The sequence below is a fragment of the Protomyctophum parallelum genome (genome assembly GCF_964188405.1).
Source record: "Protomyctophum parallelum genome assembly, chromosome: 21".
Classification (NCBI taxonomy): domain Eukaryota; kingdom Metazoa; phylum Chordata; class Actinopteri; order Myctophiformes; family Myctophidae; genus Protomyctophum; species Protomyctophum parallelum.
Genome location: NC_139713.1, coordinates 33,766,792 through 33,787,041, shown reverse-complemented (window position 1 = coordinate 33,787,041; position 20,250 = coordinate 33,766,792). Strand labels below are relative to the sequence as shown.

The 20,250-nt window shown below is 43.5% G+C and overlaps 1 protein-coding gene across 4 annotated transcripts in view; it reads left to right on the top strand.

Annotated features, from left to right (window-relative positions):
• LOC310879167 (SH3 domain-binding protein 2-like) overlaps positions 1–20,250 on the top strand; it is a 55,573-nt gene that overhangs the window by 2,267 nt on the left and 33,056 nt on the right. For 2 of the 4 annotated variants that reach the window (XR_014570951.1, XM_083793615.1), the window contains exons 1-4: positions 5,388–5,730; positions 14,470–14,609; positions 17,706–17,808; positions 19,204–19,321. Coding sequence is in view for 3 of the 4 variants with exons in the window: in XM_083793615.1 (XP_083649741.1) it covers positions 5,624–5,730; positions 14,470–14,609; positions 17,706–17,808; positions 19,204–19,321 (468 nt within the window). In the remaining variant the exon portion in view is untranslated. Of the gene's footprint in view, positions 1–5,387; positions 5,731–13,226; positions 13,681–14,469; positions 14,610–17,705; positions 17,809–19,203; positions 19,322–20,250 lie in introns of those variants that run through there. The other 2 variants (XM_083793616.1, XM_083793617.1) reach the window with 2 other exon arrangements.

Below are 20,250 nucleotides of genomic sequence, written 5' to 3'. Positions count from 1 at the left end.
GACGCCTAGCTCCTGTAGGGTTGAAATCAGCTTCCCAGGCACTATTGTATTAAATGCGGAGCTGAAGTCAACAAAAAGTACACGAGCATAGGTGGATCTGGATTCTAGATGTTACAATTTACAATTTACAATTTAGGCATTTAGCAGACGCTCTTAATCCAGAGCGACTTACAATAATCAGGAACAAAAGCATGGGAATACATCACAAAAGCATTTATCATAAAACATGCGTAAGCTAAGAAAGTAACAGTGGAATATCTATATTATGAGACTATACATATAAGCTATATATATATACTCCTATGCTATACAGTACATATGTACTATGGCGTGCTATGACTATATACAATGCAATTATAGTGCCGTCTACATAACATGCTATAAGTCTGTATCAGATGCTATCTACGTCTACAGAAATGCTATCTAAGGGGGTAGGGTAAGTGCTATGGGTAATAGTGTGCAGACAGAGGGACACTGCATCATCTACACTCCTATTTGCTCTATAGGCAAATTGGTGCGGGTCTAGTGCTATGCTGGACAGGTGTTTACAGACCAGTCTCTCAAAGACTTTCATAATGACAGATGTTAGGGCAACAGGCCTATAATCATTAAGACAGGTGATATTATATTTCTTTGGGACAGGAATGATAACCGCAGATTTAATTTATTATTCTCACCTGGCGGGTGGTTGCCTAGCGACACCCCACAACATCTTTAGAAATGTTGGAGAACCAGTCAATGTCAATTTCATTTACGGTAACATAGTTTTTAGTTTTTTTGCCTCATCTTGAAATTGTTTAAAACATTATAGTGTTTGGGCGTTTATTTATGAAAAAGAAAAGAAGGGGGGCAAACAGGAAAATGTGTTTTTTTCCCCCCAAGTTTGTTTCATGCAAGTCTTTATGGGGGTAACACTTTAATTTAAAACAGTTGTTTGTGGTCACGCTTATGGTGTTAATGGCAGCATTGGCAGGGTTTATGGACTTGTTTCATAGAGGAATGCATATGTGGTAGGCTCATGTATTGTCTGTTTGAAGACAAGTTTTGTCTTTGAACTCTGTCCTCTAAGGTGGTTTAATTTAAGCAGTTTCTGAATCGAGTCAGTCAGTGCAAGAACCTTGATGTCTGTCCTGCTCTCTATGTCAATGCATCATGGCTCTCAAACGTTTTCATGTCAAGGACGGACAAGTTAATATGTATTTGGCTGCGAACCCCCATCTGAAAATATTAGACATACAAGATTTGTGTTGTTAATATGTTTCCAACATGTATTCATTTTTTCAAGTACATAGTACTTGCAGATGTAGAGCATGTAGATCTTCTATTTTTATTTGTTATTTTTAGTTTAATTTGTGATGGGAAAATAATATGCCATATAATGCCAAAGTAAGGGATTTCAGGTGCAACACAATTTCACCCAATATTGCCTATTTTTTTACTTTTGAATCTGCAATCTAAAATGTAGCCATTTAGCAGATGTAGATTTTCGTATTCTGAATGACTACACAGCGCAACATAGTTCTTTGTTAAGTGACTCTTAGCTATATGACGACAATTATGAAGAAAATATGCTCAGTATGTTTCTGTTCCTCTCTGACCTCGCTGTTGACGCTGCAATGTGAAACTGGCCCAGCGGGAATTCCCTCTTGCATGACGCTTCGCTTTCACATTAACATCAGAGCAAGTCAATTATGTTCGGTGAAATTGGTCCTGTACAGTACACTGTCTAACACAGCTTTCTAAATGACTTCCATAGTACTCTCTCTATGAAATACTGTGGGTGAGTCTATCATTACCCCCGCTGCTAAACCACAATCTCCAAGTGAAGGGGATTTGAGTGGTTAATGTCCACTGGATTTGTAATAGCATCCAGTGTACCTTTACTTAGTAAATATTCTAATATGAGCGGGCAATATACTGTACCAGATTAACTTGGTTATATTGACGAGTGTCTGTGTTACTGTCTCCACTTGCGCTCTCTCAAAGTTTAAAATAACTCTTACTTTTACTGTATAATTATGATGGAAGGTGGTTGCGGATGAATGCCGGTGGGAATGTGAATGAATGACTGTCTAGCCCATTCTGACCGGGCACCCACTTTGGTGTCAGCATCATGTTATGCTTTAGCTATTTAAAAATAGCAGATCTACAAGCTCATATCGCGCCACCGAGTGGCGCGATACGAGCTTGTAGGTCTGCTATTTTTGAAAAATCGAAGAACGACTGACATTTTTTTAATCTGATCTCAGGTCAGAATGGGTTAATCAGACCAGTGTGTGTCCAGTGGAAACCTCGTATGAATCTGATCTCAGGTCAGAATGGGCTAGACGTGGGCTGCATCATGATGTGGTATTGTGGCATGAACTCAGTGGAAAATACCCCTCCTCCCCACACTTCACCACCAGAACGGGAGTTGATGTGCCTCCCAGGTGGTGAGTAGATACTGAACCACCAGAACGGGAGATGATGTGCCTCCCAGGTGGTGAGTAGATACTGAAAGTCAGGGTGTGCTGCTCTGGGGCTCAACCTGAGGTCCAGGGGGACCCCCAGGAGTCTGGGGTCCCGTGCAGGGGATGCCGAGCTTCAGTAAAGTATTTGATAGTTGGGAACCAAATAGACCCTTGTGGGTCTGTTACTCTGAGAGTGTACAAAATAGACCGATTGGGTCCATTTGTTTCACTCTCAGAGTTGCACTGAGGGTCTTGCAGTGTAGATTTGGGGTCCCAGAGATTGTCAGATGGAGGGTCCTTTGCCAAATGTGTATAAAACTGGGGAACCTTGATATAAAAACAAATAGTGTATTCGATAAGCGCACGTGTAAAAAGTAAAGACGGGCAGAGAGAGTGAAAGAGAGAGGCAGAAAAAGAATTGAGACATAACACTAATACAGGAACTTGTTCAGAGAGAGAAAAACTCAAATTAAATGCACCGCACTGCAGAAAATACAGGTACGTCATGGTGAGTGTTTATTCTGGAAGTGTAAAAATGGAACTGTGAGACACTCCGGTTACGAGACCATTTGGTTACGTTTGTATACTGAGTTCAGCTAAGGCAGAGGGACGCTTGAGTGGCGGCCGGGCATAGAGATGAAGTTGCTATGGAGACTTTCAGGCCGCTAGACAGACGGCCTGAAAATCCAGTCCTATATTGCACAGATCAGAGTAACGGTCACTGAGTTATAGACATGTGAAGTAGTAGTAGTTCCCCATATGTGTGCAAGGTAGGTGTGACGATTCTAATGCCAGACCCTGGCCTGAACAGCGTTTGTGCCAAGTTTGGTGTGGATTGGAGCAAACCGCAAAGTGTGTCTGTGTGTCTGCAAGTAGCAACGGTGCGCATGTGGCACCTGATGAGGGAGTACAAATGGAACCAAATGGACCTGTAAGTGTCCATTTGTAAGCTCGGAGTTACAGACCTGTAAGGGTCCATTTGTACACTCAGCGTTACAGACTTGTAAGGGTCCATTTGGTTCCATTTGTACACTCAGTTATAGACCTGTTAGGGTCCATTTGGTTCCATTTGTACGCTCTCAGAGTTACCCCACTTTGAGAACCACTGGGCTATACACAGCAGATGAAAAGAACAGTTCATCAAATGATTCAGTTAATCAACTGGTAGTCGATCAATCAAGATCCACTATGTAGATCTGCTATTTTCGACCACTGACACTGACCCCCATTTGCTGTGTTTGCACGACACCATTGTACGCCAAAGTATAAAATGGGGCTTAAAAAGGCATAAGTGCTCTGCTCAATCCATATGTTGTTAACTTATACAGTAGGACCGACCAGTTCACAGACCAACCAGTAGGGGTCAGCAGTAACGAGAGTAATCCAGTGTGTGGAGAAGTCAGGGAATTGGCAAAATGGGGGGAAAAAAGCAGAGCAAAAAAAGGGGGGCTTTGTAGGTTGACCTGAAGAAATGGTTAACCTTTGGTGGAAGAGATCAAAGGTCCGGGCGGTGCCTGGTGGATCAGACCATGGCTACTTCTTGTGTTTGTGATGCCGCAGGTTAGAATCCATGTCCTTGCATGTGTCTCCTCCAAGCCCCCAGTAAGGCTATCCAACGTTGAAGATGCCACTATACCTGCTAGTGAAACGAGGAATTGCAGCACTTTAATGGAGGTGGACGGACGTTCATGGCGGTACGTGCGTTGAGGTCCGGGCTAGGCTAGGCTAAACTTCCACTCGCTCGAGCCATTGAGTTATAATTATACTTCCGGCAGTCTTCCGGGTGCTTCAAAAGAATACCGGAAGACTCGACCCGGTGCTTGCCCGTTTTTCCTCCCGGAATTGTCACCAGTGAGGGGGATAACTTTGTAATATGCTATTGGCTGTTTGTATTCTTTTTGGAAAAATATAAAAAGATTCTCCTGTAGAAAGGCTATATTATTTTACTTATATTGACCCTATAAACAATTTAGTATTATTTAGTATATGTAAGGTTTTGCACACTCAAATGGTACCTCGTCAGATAATCCCCACATATCCTACAACAACGTCTGTGAACAGACTTCAATGTAGTAGATTTTCATAAATTATATTTGTACTTGGGCTGTCTGCTGTCTGCTGTCATGAAAGTTTATAGTTAGAGAAATTCAAAGTCCAGCCGTCTGCTGTCCAGCCTCTCCCACCCCTCACATTGGGGAAAATTCTGGGAGGAAAACAGAAACGGGGCGAGTCTTCTTGTTACCCTTCAAAACGCCACTGAGCAACTTCCACTGAAAGGAATAGCTTGGGGGCGGGGCTAGCTCTCCGGTTCGGTCTCTCTATCCTCTATAGCTCTATGGTCTCCTCTCCTCCATAGCCTTGCGGTTTCCTGTCTTTCAATCTTCACTGAACTATTTGTAATAAAACATGAAGAGAAAATACAAAAATGACAAAATGCATGTCAAAGTCACTTACTATCCAGGTCAGAAATGTTTGGTGCAGGTTGGGTTTTGGGTGTGAGTGTGTTGATCAATTTAACTCCAGAGATAGTGAAAAGGGACATACAGTAAGTGGAACCAAATGGACCCTTACTCAGTAAGGGTCCATTTTGGTTCCATTTGTACTCTTTGAAGTTCAATTAACATTTGCAATTGAGGTGATGTTTAGAACCTAAGCACACGTGGTGTCTATGTGTGTGTGTGTGTGTGTGTGTGTGTGTGTGTGTGTGTGTCTTTCCATTGTTCCACGTTTGGGGTTGGTTGGGGGGTGGAAAGTCCCCTGCCTCCCTCTGGTCAGGTGTGTGTGTGTGTGTGTGTGCGTGCGTGCACGTTGAGGCTAGCGGACAATCTGCCCTCCCCTCCGAGGAAGCAGGAAGTAGCAGGGACACAGTCTATCAGAAGAGAAAGAGACCCCGTTCAGGAAACGTGCCACAGTTTCAGGATTTCAGACCATGCCTGACTGACATATACATTCGTGTCATTTCTATAGATTTAGCTATTGATTGATTTCTAATAGCCGTATTCTGGATCCATCTTATCTACTGACACCCGTTATCTATTCGCCGTCCACACCTCCGCCAGGCGATTGGTCAAACCGTAGTCGTGGGGGACAATCTTCCGTCTGTCCATTCAGTCGGTGGGTCAGGCGTGTCTCGTGGGTCAACAGCATGGTGTTAGGTGGCACCGCGGAGGGTCATGTCTGAAGTGTCGTGCACTTCATCCGTGAGGAAGAAGAAGCCGTCGTTTGTGCTGAGTTCCAGACCCAGCGTTAGGATGTGTGTGGGAGAGCAGCGGGACATGCTGTAAGTTCTGGATTTTGATTATTATTATTTTTTTTTAAATGCAATTAATTAGGATCAAGCCACATGCAGTACAAGTACACAGGATCATATAGCAAGATCAGTTCTCCTCAGACAGAACATTTCTGTGACATTTAACATTCGTATTCTGAACCTGTGGACCATCCTCTGCTGTCTACCACAATCGTCTCTCCTCCATCTAACTACTAACCTCCGTTATCTATTCGCCATCCACTCCTCATCTTAGTCATGGATGAGAATCTTCTCTGTCACTAACTACTACAAAATTAAAACAAAAGGCAACAACATTGGCAACAGAGTAATGAAGCTGGAAGTGTCCACGACATTTTGACTGCGACGTCTTTAGAAAGCCTTTGTGATTATCGTGTACGTTTCTCTAAGAGAAGTATTCTAACCAGTAAGACGTGCATGCATCCGTCTGGGTGACGGCAGACTGCTGAGCGAGCGCTGGTGCTTTGGCATGGGGGGGGCATGTCTTGAGTGTACAGGATTTGATGAGGTCAGATCAACATATGGAATGTCAGAACAGGTCAGCTCCATCTATGGAGATCTCAGCCTTAGGCTGGCTGGGCCTTAATTTTCAGACCTGTTGAGAACTCTAGTTTCGCCGGCTGCAGTAATAACTTTGGGGCAGGCCCGTCTAGAGTTTGAATGGACAGGTATCAGTCAAAAGGGAGACATCGAAGAGGCTTGCTGATCCCGGCTCGCCAAATCCGCCAATTCTGAGCCTCGCTTGGCTTTAGTGGAACGGAATAAACCAGGCTGTAAAGATCAGGATTGAAAAAGCCTGGCTTTGGCCTAAATCCTGGATTAGTTAATCCAAGTTTCGTGAAACAGGCCCCTGTTCAATTTACTAGGATAATACTACTTCCAGTAGTCTGGAAATGTGGCTTTTCAAAATAAGAGCTCGACTGGGAAAATGCTGGTGTGAATTAGATCCTAATTTTTCTATAAATGCTAGCGGGCTAAGTGTTAATCTAATATGTACATTTATACATATACTGTAGCATAAAAGTATGGTACATCAGCCTAGACAAAAGGTATAAAATGTAGCAAATACTGTATGTACATGATGTTAGACATAAGGTACAGGTAAAAAATCAGACCTGTCTGAAGTGAGTGGTGCAACAGCGCCTCCTGTTGGTACCCTAAACATACAGACATAGGGACAGACGGACATTGCTGGTTCTAGGAGTGGTTGCACCACTCAAAAAAAAGAACGAGCAGCATACAGCACAGGAGATTCAGCACTGGAACAGTAACAGACAAAAATGTCTTACTGTATGTTCAGAGAGGGAGAGAGAGAGATGTACACATGTTTATTGCTTTAATCATGTATGCAGGTAAACCAAACCCCCATGCAAATTGTAAAGTTCCTTAATTTATAACTTAATTTAAAGCTTTGCATATATCAAACTCTGGTCTGGCCATGTGAGAGAGCACATTTATAAGAAATGAGTCGTAACACTGGCCAAGAGGGAATCCCCAACCGCTTGACAACTTCCTGTTTGCAGCTTCAAACACAGTGAGATTAGAGGAACAACAAATCAGCATGCGGTCAGCCAGCTTTCAATAACTACTTCACCTATTTCACACAATGTGTTAATTCATTAAATTCGTGAATGATTGATTGACTTATTTACTCAGTGGAAATTACCAGCATATTACAAATACATACAACTATGGCCAACTGTTGTACAGTATGTACAACATGTGCATAATGCTTTTGGCACTATGTGTGCTGTAGATGTCCTATCATTCATTCATGTATCTGTGTGCACATGAGTTTAATTGTACTACTTATTAAAAACAGGACAGGTGCAACATAGGCAGGGTCAGACCACTATTGGATATTTAAGAACTGGAGATAATTCCATATGATTGCGATATGATTGACACTTGACAGTGCCAGAGATTAGATTATTGTATCCTACATAGGTCTGCAGACTGGTGTGGCAGGGGAATGTTCATGTCATTTCTAGACCTGGCTGAAATTCGGTGTGCTGAAGTTGTTCAAGTGTTCATCTCTGTGATCATATCACGTCATTCATCAGTAGGTTTCTATTTCTTTTTTTGTCAAATTTATTGAGAACAAATTATAAATTGTTGTAGATTAAACATTGTGATATGAATTAGATTTTTCTTTTATAGAAAACAAAGAATGAAACAAAAATACAAGGACAAACTAGAGAAAGAAAACCCTCAATCCTCCCACCCATACTTCTCAGTGACACCGCATACTATAGAATAAAATAGTAATTTAAAAAATGGCGTACAGTCAACCATATCAGTGGTATCCTGTCTATTAATTGTTTCTACTGTAATCAGTAGGTTTCTATTTCTATCCATTCCACATCATATCCCTGGTGTCACTTTCAATTCCCCCACAAAGGGGGGGGGGTGTGTGTGTGTGTGTGTGTGCGCGCGCGTGTGCGTGCGTGTGCGCGCGCGCACTCGCACACACAGAGGAAGTGTGTGTTGGAACGAGCCTGGTATGTGAACAGCCACTCCTATGAGCCTTTGCTGGTAAACAATAGCTCTGTGATGGGAATCTCTCTCACACACACGCGCGTCTCACTCTCAGCTTTCCTCCTGTCTGCCTTTCCTAACCTGTCTCTCTCTCTCTACTTTCCTATTGTGTCTCCTTCTCAGCTTTCCTGTCTGTCTCTCTTCCCCTGTCTCCCTCTCAGCTGTGCTACTTATATATGATATAGTACTTTTATACTTTATTGTCAGTTCACACTGAAATTAGCTACCTGTCTCTCTACCTGCTACCTGTCTCTCCTTCACAATGTGTTTCCTACTTTCCACTGATTGAAAAGCCAAACAGGAAGTACAAAGACAGTGCTGAGTGGCCAACCTCGATATGCCAGACTGTTGTCTTAACATGGTCTGAAACAATACTGGCTTTACTCTGTGTGCGTGCGTGCGTGCGCGCGTGCGTGCGTGGCGCATGTTGTACCTCTGAGGGAGATCAATCTTTTGGTTCCGCTGCAACTTTAACCCATGGTGTCCCTATCGAGCTTGAGGACACCATTCAAAGTATAGGGCGACAGAAAAGAACAGGGCGGCCGCATCCATTGAGTTCAATTGAGAAGCGACATCCCAAGCTATATTGTGGGCACATTTTCAATAGTTAAAATGCTGCTGCAAAAGTTAAAATGGCCGATCACAATGTGTTGTGAGCTTGTATTGTAGCTTGACCTTTTCCGGTAGTTGCTGTACAACAAAGTATGTAGAGTTGAAATGGTCAAGTTGACCTTTGAACTGTTGTTTTGTTGTGTGTGTGTGTGTGTGTGTGTGTGTGTGTGTGTGTGTGTGTGTGTTTCTGTTATCAGTCTGGTCAAGGACAAACATCAGACGAGAACAGGACTTTCATGTCCAGTATCGCATGGACATGTGCACACAATACATACTGTAAACACATGCAAACATGATCACGCACACACACACACACACACACACCAGTTTGGCCAAACTGTCTACACTCTACACAGTTTAACGTTCCATTTTTGTCCTTATTCTAGTGGGAAACGTTCAGTGAAAATGGCTGATCTACAAGCTCACAGTGCCATTGCAGCGCGACATGTTGTGAGCTGTTGTAGATCGGGCTAATTTCCCAAGAAGAGATTCGGTGTAGATGGGGAAAATCTGGGGACTCCAGTCAATGATGTATAATACGGTTTATGTGCTTTAACAAACAGTAGTGTGATGTCATATTTGAAATTAACATTGCGGGACAATGCCTATTAATATTACATATAAGTGCAACGGATTGAATTGATCATTTACATCTGCAGTCCCCACGCAAAACATAAAAACTAAACGGATAGACGGTGAAGCACATTTACACTAGGACGCAAAGCACAAACACATGCATACAAGAACAATGCACAAAGGTATAATGTGTGAGGTATAAATCTATATGGTTTAGCAGCATGTTTTATAGGGCAATATGGGGACTGCATCCCATTGTCGGGCAGAAACATGGAGAACCATCTCAGTGAGCACAGGGTCCTGTCCTGAGCCCCTGTTGTTCAGTCTGTTGACCCACGACTGAACTGCCAAATTTGGCAGTAACCACATCCTCAAGGTCGCCGGTGGCAAAACCGTGGTGGGAGGGATTCATCAGTCAAAAATGACGAGTCTGCTTACAGGAAGGAGCTGGAACTATTGACAATGACCACTAGGGATGCACCGATCCGATACTCGTATCGGAGATCGGCGCCGATCCAGGCTAAAATTCTAGATCGGGTATCGGATCGGTGGCCGATCCATTATCCGATCCGATCCGATCCGATAATTATGTGTAATTACAGTATGCAGCCAGGCTAGCCTGCGCACACATTAACCTGGTCTAATTGTTGCACAGTTATTTAATAAATAATTCAGTGCATTTATATCTGTGTTTGTTACATTTTGTTTTACAAAGTTGGGAAAGTAATGTTTAAGTCAAGCCTTGATGTTGTCTTACACAAAATAATGATTCCAGACTCCACACAGTGAGGCATACAGCTTAATAGGTTATTACGTTTCTTTGTGGGGGGTATCGGATCGGTACTCTGTATCGGCAGATACTGGACCCCCATGTATCGAAATCGGTATCGAATGCCAAAAAGCCGGATCGGTGCATCCCTAATGACCACCATGGCCCAGTTCACACGATCTCTCCCTAAATGTGGACAAAACAAAAGAGAAGGTGGTCGATTTCACCACACCTGCGTTGCTGCAAGAACGAGCCGAAGATTGGTACGGGGGGTGGGGGGTTGGTTGGGGGGGGGTTCTCAGCCAAATACATATCATTTTGGGGGTCCTTGACATTTGAGAACCACTGGCCTACATGGTTCACCCTGAGGTGAGCAGTCATCTGTCTTTTTGTACATTTTTCCACCCCGCCATCATGTGGTTCCTACGAGTTTTCCTTATCAGCTACGGTTTCAGAGAAAATGAGCTTGAATGAGTGAAAACAATTTTAGTGCTGAATGAGTAGTAGAGAGAGGCAGTCTCGTAATCAGACGTTCACAGGTTCAACTCCTGTCGGCTCCAGTCTAGATATGTTTTGAAGTGCCTCTGAGCAAGACCCTTAACAAAAGCTGTGAGGGAGACGGCGTAGGAGAGACAGATGGTAGAAAAGCTGAGTGGGAGACAGTGTATTTAGGAGAGACAGACGGTAGGAAAGCTGAGAGGGACACAGTGTATTTAGGAGAGACAGACGGTAGGAAATCTGAGAGAGACACAGTGTATTTAGGAGAGACAGACGGTAGGAAATCTGAGAGAGACACAGTGTATTTAGGAGAGACAGACAGTAGGAAATCTGAGTGACACAGTGTATTTAGGAGAGACAGACAGTAGGAAAGCTGAGAGGGACACAGTGTATTTAGGAGAGACAGACAGTAGGAAATCTGAGTGACACAGTGTATTTAGGAGAGACAGACAGTAGGAAAGCTGAGAGAGACACAGTGTATTTAGGAGAGACAGACAGTAGGAAATCTGAGTGACAGTGTATTTAGGAGAGACAGACAGTAGGAAATCTGAGAGGGACACAGTGTATTTAGGAGAGACAGACGGTAGGAAATCTGAGAGAGACACAGTGTATTTAGGAGAGACAGACGGTAGGAAATCTGAGAGAGACACAGTGTATTTAGGAGAGACAGACGGTAGGAAATCTGAGAGAGACACAGTGTATTTAGGAGAGACAGACGGTAGGAAATCTGAGAGAGACACAGTGTATTTAGGAGAGACAGACGGTAGGAAATCTGAGAGAGACACAGTGTATTTAGGAGAGACAGACGGTAGGAAATCTGAGAGAGACACAGTGTATTTAGGAGAGACAGACGGTAGGAAAGCTGAGAGGGACACAGTGTATTTAGGTGTATTTAGTGTATTTATAAAATAACCAGTTCTGTTGCTACTTCCTATCATCCGATAATATATTGTTTGTAGTATTCTTCCAACGACCCCTCCTCTCTATTCCTCTCTCAAATCTTTCCATGCCTCCCTTCCCTTCATGATTCATACTCCCTCCCTCCCTCCTTGCATCCTATCATTCCTCTCCTCCTTATCTGTCCTTCTCCTGGCCTCTTCTCCTTTCCTCCCTCCCTTTTAAAATAGTGAACATAGGCGATATCGTTGCTGTTGGGCAGAAACCTCTTATCTCCATGTCTGAACACATTTTCTTTTTCGTAAAACCCTGCTCCATCACACCAACGCGGCGTCACACAGAAGCATCAAAAGTACCACAATCTTTCCGAGCTTGTCGATCTGCTACTTTTGCTATTTAGTTTTGGACATATGAGGTTTCCACCAGACAGCGACGATTATAGATGCAGCCTGTCTTGTATGTCTGCTTATGTATAAGTATTACTTTTTTAATATCGTTTTTTTGTGTTTGGGGGCTCACTTGTAAATTGCAATACCCTCGCGGCCCACCAGTGGGACCCGAGTCACCCGACCCACGGGTTGAGAACCACTGGTTTAGTTCATTTAGTTGACTGGACGTTGAGAATAAACTTTAGAAGATGAAGGACTTTGGAAATGTTATGACAAGATATTATCTCCAGGCCCAGGCCGTAGCGTAACGGTCTGGGCACCGGACTGGTAATCCAGTCGCAGTGTGCCGCGGGTTCGACTCCCGGACCCGACACGGCCTTTACTGCATGTCATCCCCCCATCTCTCTCCCGTTTCCTGTCAGCCTACTGTCTGTCCCTTCAAAAATCAATAAAAGGCGTAAGCCGCAAAAATAATATCTTAAAAAAAAAAAAAAGATATTATCTCCACCTCTCTTCATTCCCAAGCCTTGACTCCACACACAGAATGTTCTGAGGTTCAATTAGTTCAGACACGCCTCATTTTCTTTCCCAATGGCTACTACACCATGTGCTTAATCTCTCTCTTGCACGCATGCACACACACACACACACACACGTGTGTGCGCACATACATACATACAGAGTAACGCATACAGTACACACACCTCTTACACTGATGCCTGAAGCTCATCACATCAGTCAGTCAGGAAGTTTGAGGTTTCCTGTGGACCATGAGCATTATGTATTTCCTGTGTGTGTGTGTGTGTGTGTGTGTGTGTGTGTGTGTGTGTGTGTGTGTGTGTGTGTGTGTGTGTGTGTGTGTGTGTGTGTGTGTGTGTGTGTGTGTGTGTGTGTGTGTGTGTGTGTGTGTGTGTGTGTGTGTGTGTGTGTGTGTGTGTGTGTGTGTGTGTGTGTGTGTGTGTGTGTGTGTGTGTGTGTGTGTGCGTTTGTGTGGACAGTACACGTGTGTGTGTGTGTCTGAGTGCACACATGCATGTGTGTGTGTGTGTGTAATTACAAGAGAAATCAAAGGAGGAGGGGGTAGAGCGAGATAGTCATCACAGGAGAGGAGAAAATGAGCGAGGGAGGATAGAACAAGAAAAAGATAAATAAAACGACAGACAGACGGCTGAACAAATGTTCCTCAGAGTTTATCTGACACCGGGAAGGTCCAGGGAATTCCGTTCAGTCCAGACAAACACTCAATGCCTCTTGGATTAAAGTCAGCGCGGAGTACATGCTATTAGTATTTTTTATTTTATTTTAAGAGGCAGGTCTTTTAAAAGCAGAACTCGACTCAAAACGTGTGATCTCATCTCAAGATAATGTACTGTTCGCATGGTCGAATGATTCAAATCCATGACAATTTGAGGCAGAGTGGACCAGAAAACATGACCGTATAAACGGTATCGTCATGGCCTACTTTTTAAAACCAGTGTCCAGCTGCTGTCATTAAGCCCAGCCTACGCTGTGCTTGGCTGCTGTTAAGTCGAACTATTTGACCACAGCCTGTTGGTCGTCGTAGCTGCTGCTAAAGCACATGGATCTCTTAGCGTCGACTGCTAACATGCTGATGGAGAGCTCTGCCATCCAGAGAATCAAGGCCAGCTTCAGCATCAGCAGGTACAGTAGGTGCACTGTCAGTGTTAGTGGAAGTCTGAGAGCGTGAAAACGAGAACCAAATGATTTGGTTCTCGTTTGCACACTCTCAGAGTTACAGACTAGGGTAAGGGTCCTTTAAAACGACAAGTGAGAGGCGCGCCTATCATCATACATCATCTCAGTCTCAACCAATGGCGCATCTCTCACCCAATCACAATTTGCGACCTCACATTCAAATTTAGCTTCAATGTTTGTGCTTACACACTTTTGTCTTCAATGTGTGTGTTTACACAGCCCCTCAAAGCTGCACATGGGAGGGGCTAGCGCACCTAAAAAATATACATTTTGGTTGAATTGTATCATACGTGTGCTATAGCACTTCGTTTTCCTCAATTATTACTTAGTCTGTCTGTCTGTCTGTCTGTCTGAATGCAACAGACTATTGGAGACAGTGTTTTGTTTACAGTGACACACTGTATGTGTGACACAGTAGCCGTGTCCCAAATTCAGGGTCCTTTGAAGGACATGTACGTCCCCTGAATTGGGACACTGCTTGTTAGCACGTGTTGTATGTGGGTTGTGGACTGCATGTTGTGGATGTTTGTTGTCCACTGAAGCTTTGATTCAGTGAGCTGATAAACAGTGGCTTTGGGTTGTGTCTTCTCTTCTCCTACTTACCCCAAAACGTTTTTTGTTTGTTTTTAGCCTTAATGTCTTACTGTACCACGCACTGTTAACATTTCTGACCAATAACGAATTAAACCAATCAATCAATCAACTCTTTTGCCCCCTCTTCTTGATCCCCCCCAGGACCATGTCGTCCCCAGAGGTGAGCTGGCCCGTGCCGATGCGAGCCATTGGCGCCCAGAACCTTCTAACCATGCCTGGAGGGGTGTCCACCGCAGGGTACCTCCACAAGAAGGGAGGCAGCAGCTTCATCCTCATGAAATGTGAGTTCTTCTTAACCACCGTAGGTGGAAGTCAAGCCGAAGTGCGGAAGGCTCGCTGCGTCACTGCCACTTATTGGCCAATAGTCAATCTATCTCTATGATTGTATCGTACTGACTCACGAGGACGCCTCACTGGGGAGGACGTAGAGCCTGCTCCCTGCTGGAAGGTGCCGCCCCGGGCCATAGGACTACATGCAATAACAATTATCACCCTCAATTGGCCCGGATGTGGGCCAATTGTGTTTGTAATGTGTTCATTTTGTTGACTAAGAGAAAGCTTTTGATATTTAGTCGACTAGATAGTCGACTAGACTAAACAATTTCAGATGACTAAAATAGGACTAAAACCTAATGGTGTCTTATTCAACAGACTAAGACTTAAGCCCAAACCACAGCGTTGGGTCGGGGCAAAACTGTTTTAAGGTCAACCACACCAATGCAACACCTTGCAACTCAGTAAGTTGCATTGGTGTGGTTTACCTTAAAATAGGTTTTTGTCCCTTTGGTGTGGTTTAGGCTTAAGACTAAATCAGAATTTGCTGCCAAAATGAACACTACTTTGTATACGTATACCGGTAGATAGACACTGGACAAAGACGGATGCATCATGGTGAATTCAAACCCCCAGACGCTGTGGTGGTGGGCAGCTACTTTACCGCTGTTTTGCTTTCTGTTCTCTATTCTGCATTCTATGTTCTAGTCCCCTAGCAATGGCACAAGTGGCACTTCCTCAGTGCGTTCAATCGGCTTTCAATCATGCATGTCCTTCCTCATATGCAACAGCGAGAGAAACAGAAAATCAACACAACTCCATCTAATCGGGAGAACACTTCACACACCAGACTTTAAAGGCTTAGGACACTATACTTTGGTAAGATAGGTTTGGGTTGTTTGTGTAGTTATCCTGCCATGATGTAAACCCAAATGTACACTGTACCATTGAATTGACATCAATTAAACCTGTATAGCTGTCAACTTCCTGTTGATTTTACCATCAATTTGGGTCCTTGACAAGGACAAGTTAGAGAACTATTGGTCTACTGTGCTGCAATGATGACCAACCTACAATAAAGATGGTGTGGCATCATTATTGTCCAACCCCGTGCGTCGTCAAACATCTAAAACTGTGGTTTTCAACCAGTGGTCCGGGGACCACCTGTGGTCCTTGAGTGGGTTCCAGGTGGTCCCCAGCTAAATGGAGAGTTGGTAACCAAATGGACCCTTATACCTTTACCCCTTATATATCTTTAAAGGTGATATAGACAAGTTTCCAGTGTTTGTACACAGAAGCGAGTGAGTGTTTCCAAACAAATGCATATCTAGCTCCACCCCCCTCCCCCCCTCATTCTATTGGCTGAGCCAGGTCACTTCACGCTATGGGATTGTTGTTGCTGCTGGGACGGACGCTATGGTTTTTGCTTCGTATGGCTAAATATGACATTACAAAATTATGAATTTCTATCGATATCATAGTTACAAATATGTCAACAATTGAGTTGACATGTTTTTTTAAGGGTAACTGTAGCATAATCGCAATATCACACCGAGTCCCGCAAATGAGGAAGTAGGAAGTAAAGGAGACTCACTGGCTCTCAATTCAATTCTCTTTTATTTGTAATCGTGCATATAAAACATATTGCCCCTCAAATGCCCCATGCCACTACAGCATCGTTCATTCATGTGAACTACTCTGTCCACGGTTATTCATTGCAATGAAGAAAAATCGCTATGATGATCCGCGACGGCCTGTCACCGTTGGCGAGCACGGGTTGAATGCATGCTTCAAGCCGGCCGGCAGGCAGGCAGTCGCCGCGGTGGAGCGGCGGTGCAGGGTGAAATACTATTACTCACTTCCACTATTTCAACAAATAAGCACATACAACCCACATGAACGAAAACGATATTGATGTAGGCCTAAACAGGAGATTTTATTGGGGTCTGAGTTGTTCTGTGACTAACGATCCTCTGAGTTCTGTGGGCTTATTGCTGCTGGTGTTGTTCAGTTTCACACCACCCAACAATGCACTATACATAGCGATTCTCATAATTCCAATAGGCTTACATATTAAATCATAAACATACTATTTCACATGAACAATGTTAGTGAAACTAAGATATGGGGATATTATACATTGCAATTGAAATCGCAAATCGTATCGCATCATTATAATACTGCAGTGCTGGGTTGAACACACCGGCACAGCCTCGCACTGCAATTGGCTAAAAGTTTAAATCCCCTCCGACGTCCCGAGTAGTAAACTGTAGTGGATATAAACAGCGCATTCAGCCACAGGGGGGGAAAGGGGGAGTGTGCTGTTGCAGGAGAACACCTCAGCATCATAATATAGGGAAAGATACAGGGGTAAAAGGCCAAAAGAATACATTTATATATATTTAAAATTTTGGCTGAAAACTTGTCTATATCACCTTTAACTCTTGAGTTAAACATTTGCATTATTTAATGTGCAAATAAGTCTACTGCACCATTAGAGAATGTAGAAGAATTGTTATTTTGATCGTTTTCCTGTTATCTCCTACCTACAGCATGGAATTGGGGACACAATCTTATCCAACAACACCAAAATATTCTACCTATTGGGTCTGAGAGGCTAAATGTCATCAAATGGTGGTCCGTGGCTCAAATGGGTCTGAGAGGCTAAATGTCATCAAATGGTGGTCCGTGGCTCAAATGGGTCTGAGAGGCTAAATGTCATCAAATGGTGGTCCGTGGCTCAAATGGGTCTGAGAGGCTAAATGTCATCAAATGGTGGTCCGTGGCTCAAATGGGTCTGAGAGGCTAAATGTCATCAAATGGTGGTCCGTGGCTCAAATGGGTCTGAGAGGCTAAATGTCATCAAATGGTGGTCCGTGGCTCAAATGGGTCTGAGAGGCTAAATGTCATCAAATGGTGGTCCGTGGCTCAAATGGGTCTGAGAGGCTAAATGTCATCAAATGGTGGTCCGTGGCTCAAATGGGTCTGAGAGGCTAAATGTCATCAAATGGTGGTCCGTGGCTCAAATGCGGAAATAGATAATGGACCTTGATATGAAAAAGGTTTAAACCCACTGACCTAAAAGACGAGACGTGTGTCCTCAGGGCCCTTGCGGTACATCATCATCCACAAAGGTTGCGTGTACTACTTCAAGACCAGTACCTCACCTTCTCCACAGGGGGCGTTCTCACTCAACGGCTATAACAGGTCAGTCTTATATCGTTGCTGTGTCGAGCAGAAACCTCTTATCTCCATATTTTTTATCAACAATAAAAAAAGAAAAAATTGTGACCAAGTTTTTATTAAGCATTTTTCATTTTCATTACAAATCTCCCATCGCCCCACCCTCCCCAAGGTTCCAATTATCATTGCAACAAGAAAAGACATTTCATCAGTTAGTTCAACATTTTACAATATATAGGCATCTTGGCTGGTAGACTTTACAAATAAGATTGAAAAGTAGACATGCATACATACTGTACATACATACAATCAATCAACAATAATTATGATATTGAGCCTGTAAAGAGCAGTAATGTTTTGTGTCAACAATGTCATTTTATATGGTACAGGATTTTAATTTGAGCAAATGGGACACGTTCGGATTGGAGGAGATCATGGTCATAGTCTCCGTTGGATGGAAACCTTGTATGTCCAAAACCGTTACTGCAAATGCAAACCGTCTGTCTTGAGAGACTACTGCAAAAACTAGTGGATGTAGCTATTAGCCCATTCTGACCTGAGATCAGAACCGAATGGACCAGTAAGAGTCTTACTGGTCCATTCGGTTCCATTTCACATGTTCGTGTTCAGAGTTAATGAATGAACACTTGAGGACTTTACTGTGCAGAGAAATTAACATTATGATTGTTCCTGTAGAGATGGTGCATATCTCTACTGTCTGGCATGTTCAAAACATAAACCTTTCAGGAAATGAAAAACACACACAATACTGCCTCATCAGAGTTGGTATGGTGACTTTATAGTTGAATGTGTCCTTATTATATTATATTATCATCACTTGTGCTCAGCTCAAGTGGAGTTGGGAGGGTTTTAAATGGGGGTTTCTTTTGCGGGTTTCGCCTTAATTCTTTTTATAGAGGGACAGAAAGTAGCCTGACAGGAAATGGGGGAGTGACATGCAGTAAAAGCTGTCGGGATCTGGATTCGAACCCGCTGCACACTGCCAGACTCGGGCTGCCGGCCCAGGCCCAGTTTGGAGGGTTTTGACCATTAATGTGGCTCTTTTTCCATCTGACTTCTAATCAATGATGGAGTTATAGGTGGTTTGACCGACAGTTTGAGGATCCAATTAATGGAGTTAGGCAGTTTAGTCGGAAGCGCTTTTTAACACTTTTCATTGGTTCAATATTCGTACAACCCACACACAGACGTATCGGGTGTTCAACAGCGCTGATTTATTAAAAAAACAAACAGTTGAAAAATGTAGATGGCTGGTTTCCGTCCGACAGCAGCGAAATACTGTACAGTGTGTGTGTGTGTTGTTTCACTGGATATATGTTATGTGTGCGTGTTCTGTGTTGTTTTGCAGCATAGATATGATGTGCATTGTGTCACAGCATAGATTATGATGTGTTACAGGGTGATGAGAGCAGTGGAGGAGACCACCTCCAGCAACGTGTTTCCTTTTAAGATCATTCACTTCAGCAAGAAACACAGAACCTGGTTCCTCTCTGCAGCCAGCGAGGACGAGAGGAGGGTGAGCAGTCGGTACATTATTCCATTCTGAACGGGAACCCATTTTGGTGTCAGCATCATGTTATGCTTTAGCTATTGAAAAATAGCAGATCTACAAGCTCATATCGCGCCACCGAGTGGCGCGATACGAGCTTGTAGGTCTGCTATTTTTGAAAAAAAAAATAAAGTTTTTTTTTTTTAGAATCTGATCTCAGGTCAGAATGGGTTCATCAGACCAGTGTGTGTCCAGTGGAAACCTCGTATGAATCTGATCTCAGGTCAGAATGGGTTAAATATACAGTATACCGTTGCTGTCGGGTCTGTCTCCGTATTGGGTTTGTGTTTAATTGTAAATGAATGCCCTATACTTGATCATGCTGCAGTGTCACTCAAAAGCATCGACAGTAGTCGATCCACAAGCTTGAAATGCGGTGCGAAGCGGCGCGTTTCGAGCTTGCGGATCTGCTACTTTCGATGCTTTTTAACCCATTTAGACCCGAGATCAGATTCTAAAAATGTCTGTTTGAAAATGACAGTTTTCTGAAAAAGCTATGTTTCTATGTCAGTCGTTCTTCGATTTTTTTCAAAAATAGCAGACCTACAAGCTCGTAGCGTGCCACTCGGTGGCGCGCTATGAGCTTGTAGATCTGCTATTTTTAAATAGCTAAAGCATAACATAATGCTAACACCAAAAAGGTTCCGGCCCAAAATCGGTTAACCCATTTAGACCTGAGAACTGATTCTACAAATGACGGTTCTAAAACATGACGGTTTTCAGAAAAACCTACCGGTATGTTCCTAGCTGTATGTCAGTGGTGCTCAAACTATTTCATGTCAAGGACACCCAAAATGATATGTAATTGGCCGCCAACCCCCATCTGAAAATGTCTTGTTCCAGGGAGCCCCCAGAGGCCAAATATTTGAGTAAAAAACCTTTGCTGTGAAAGAACA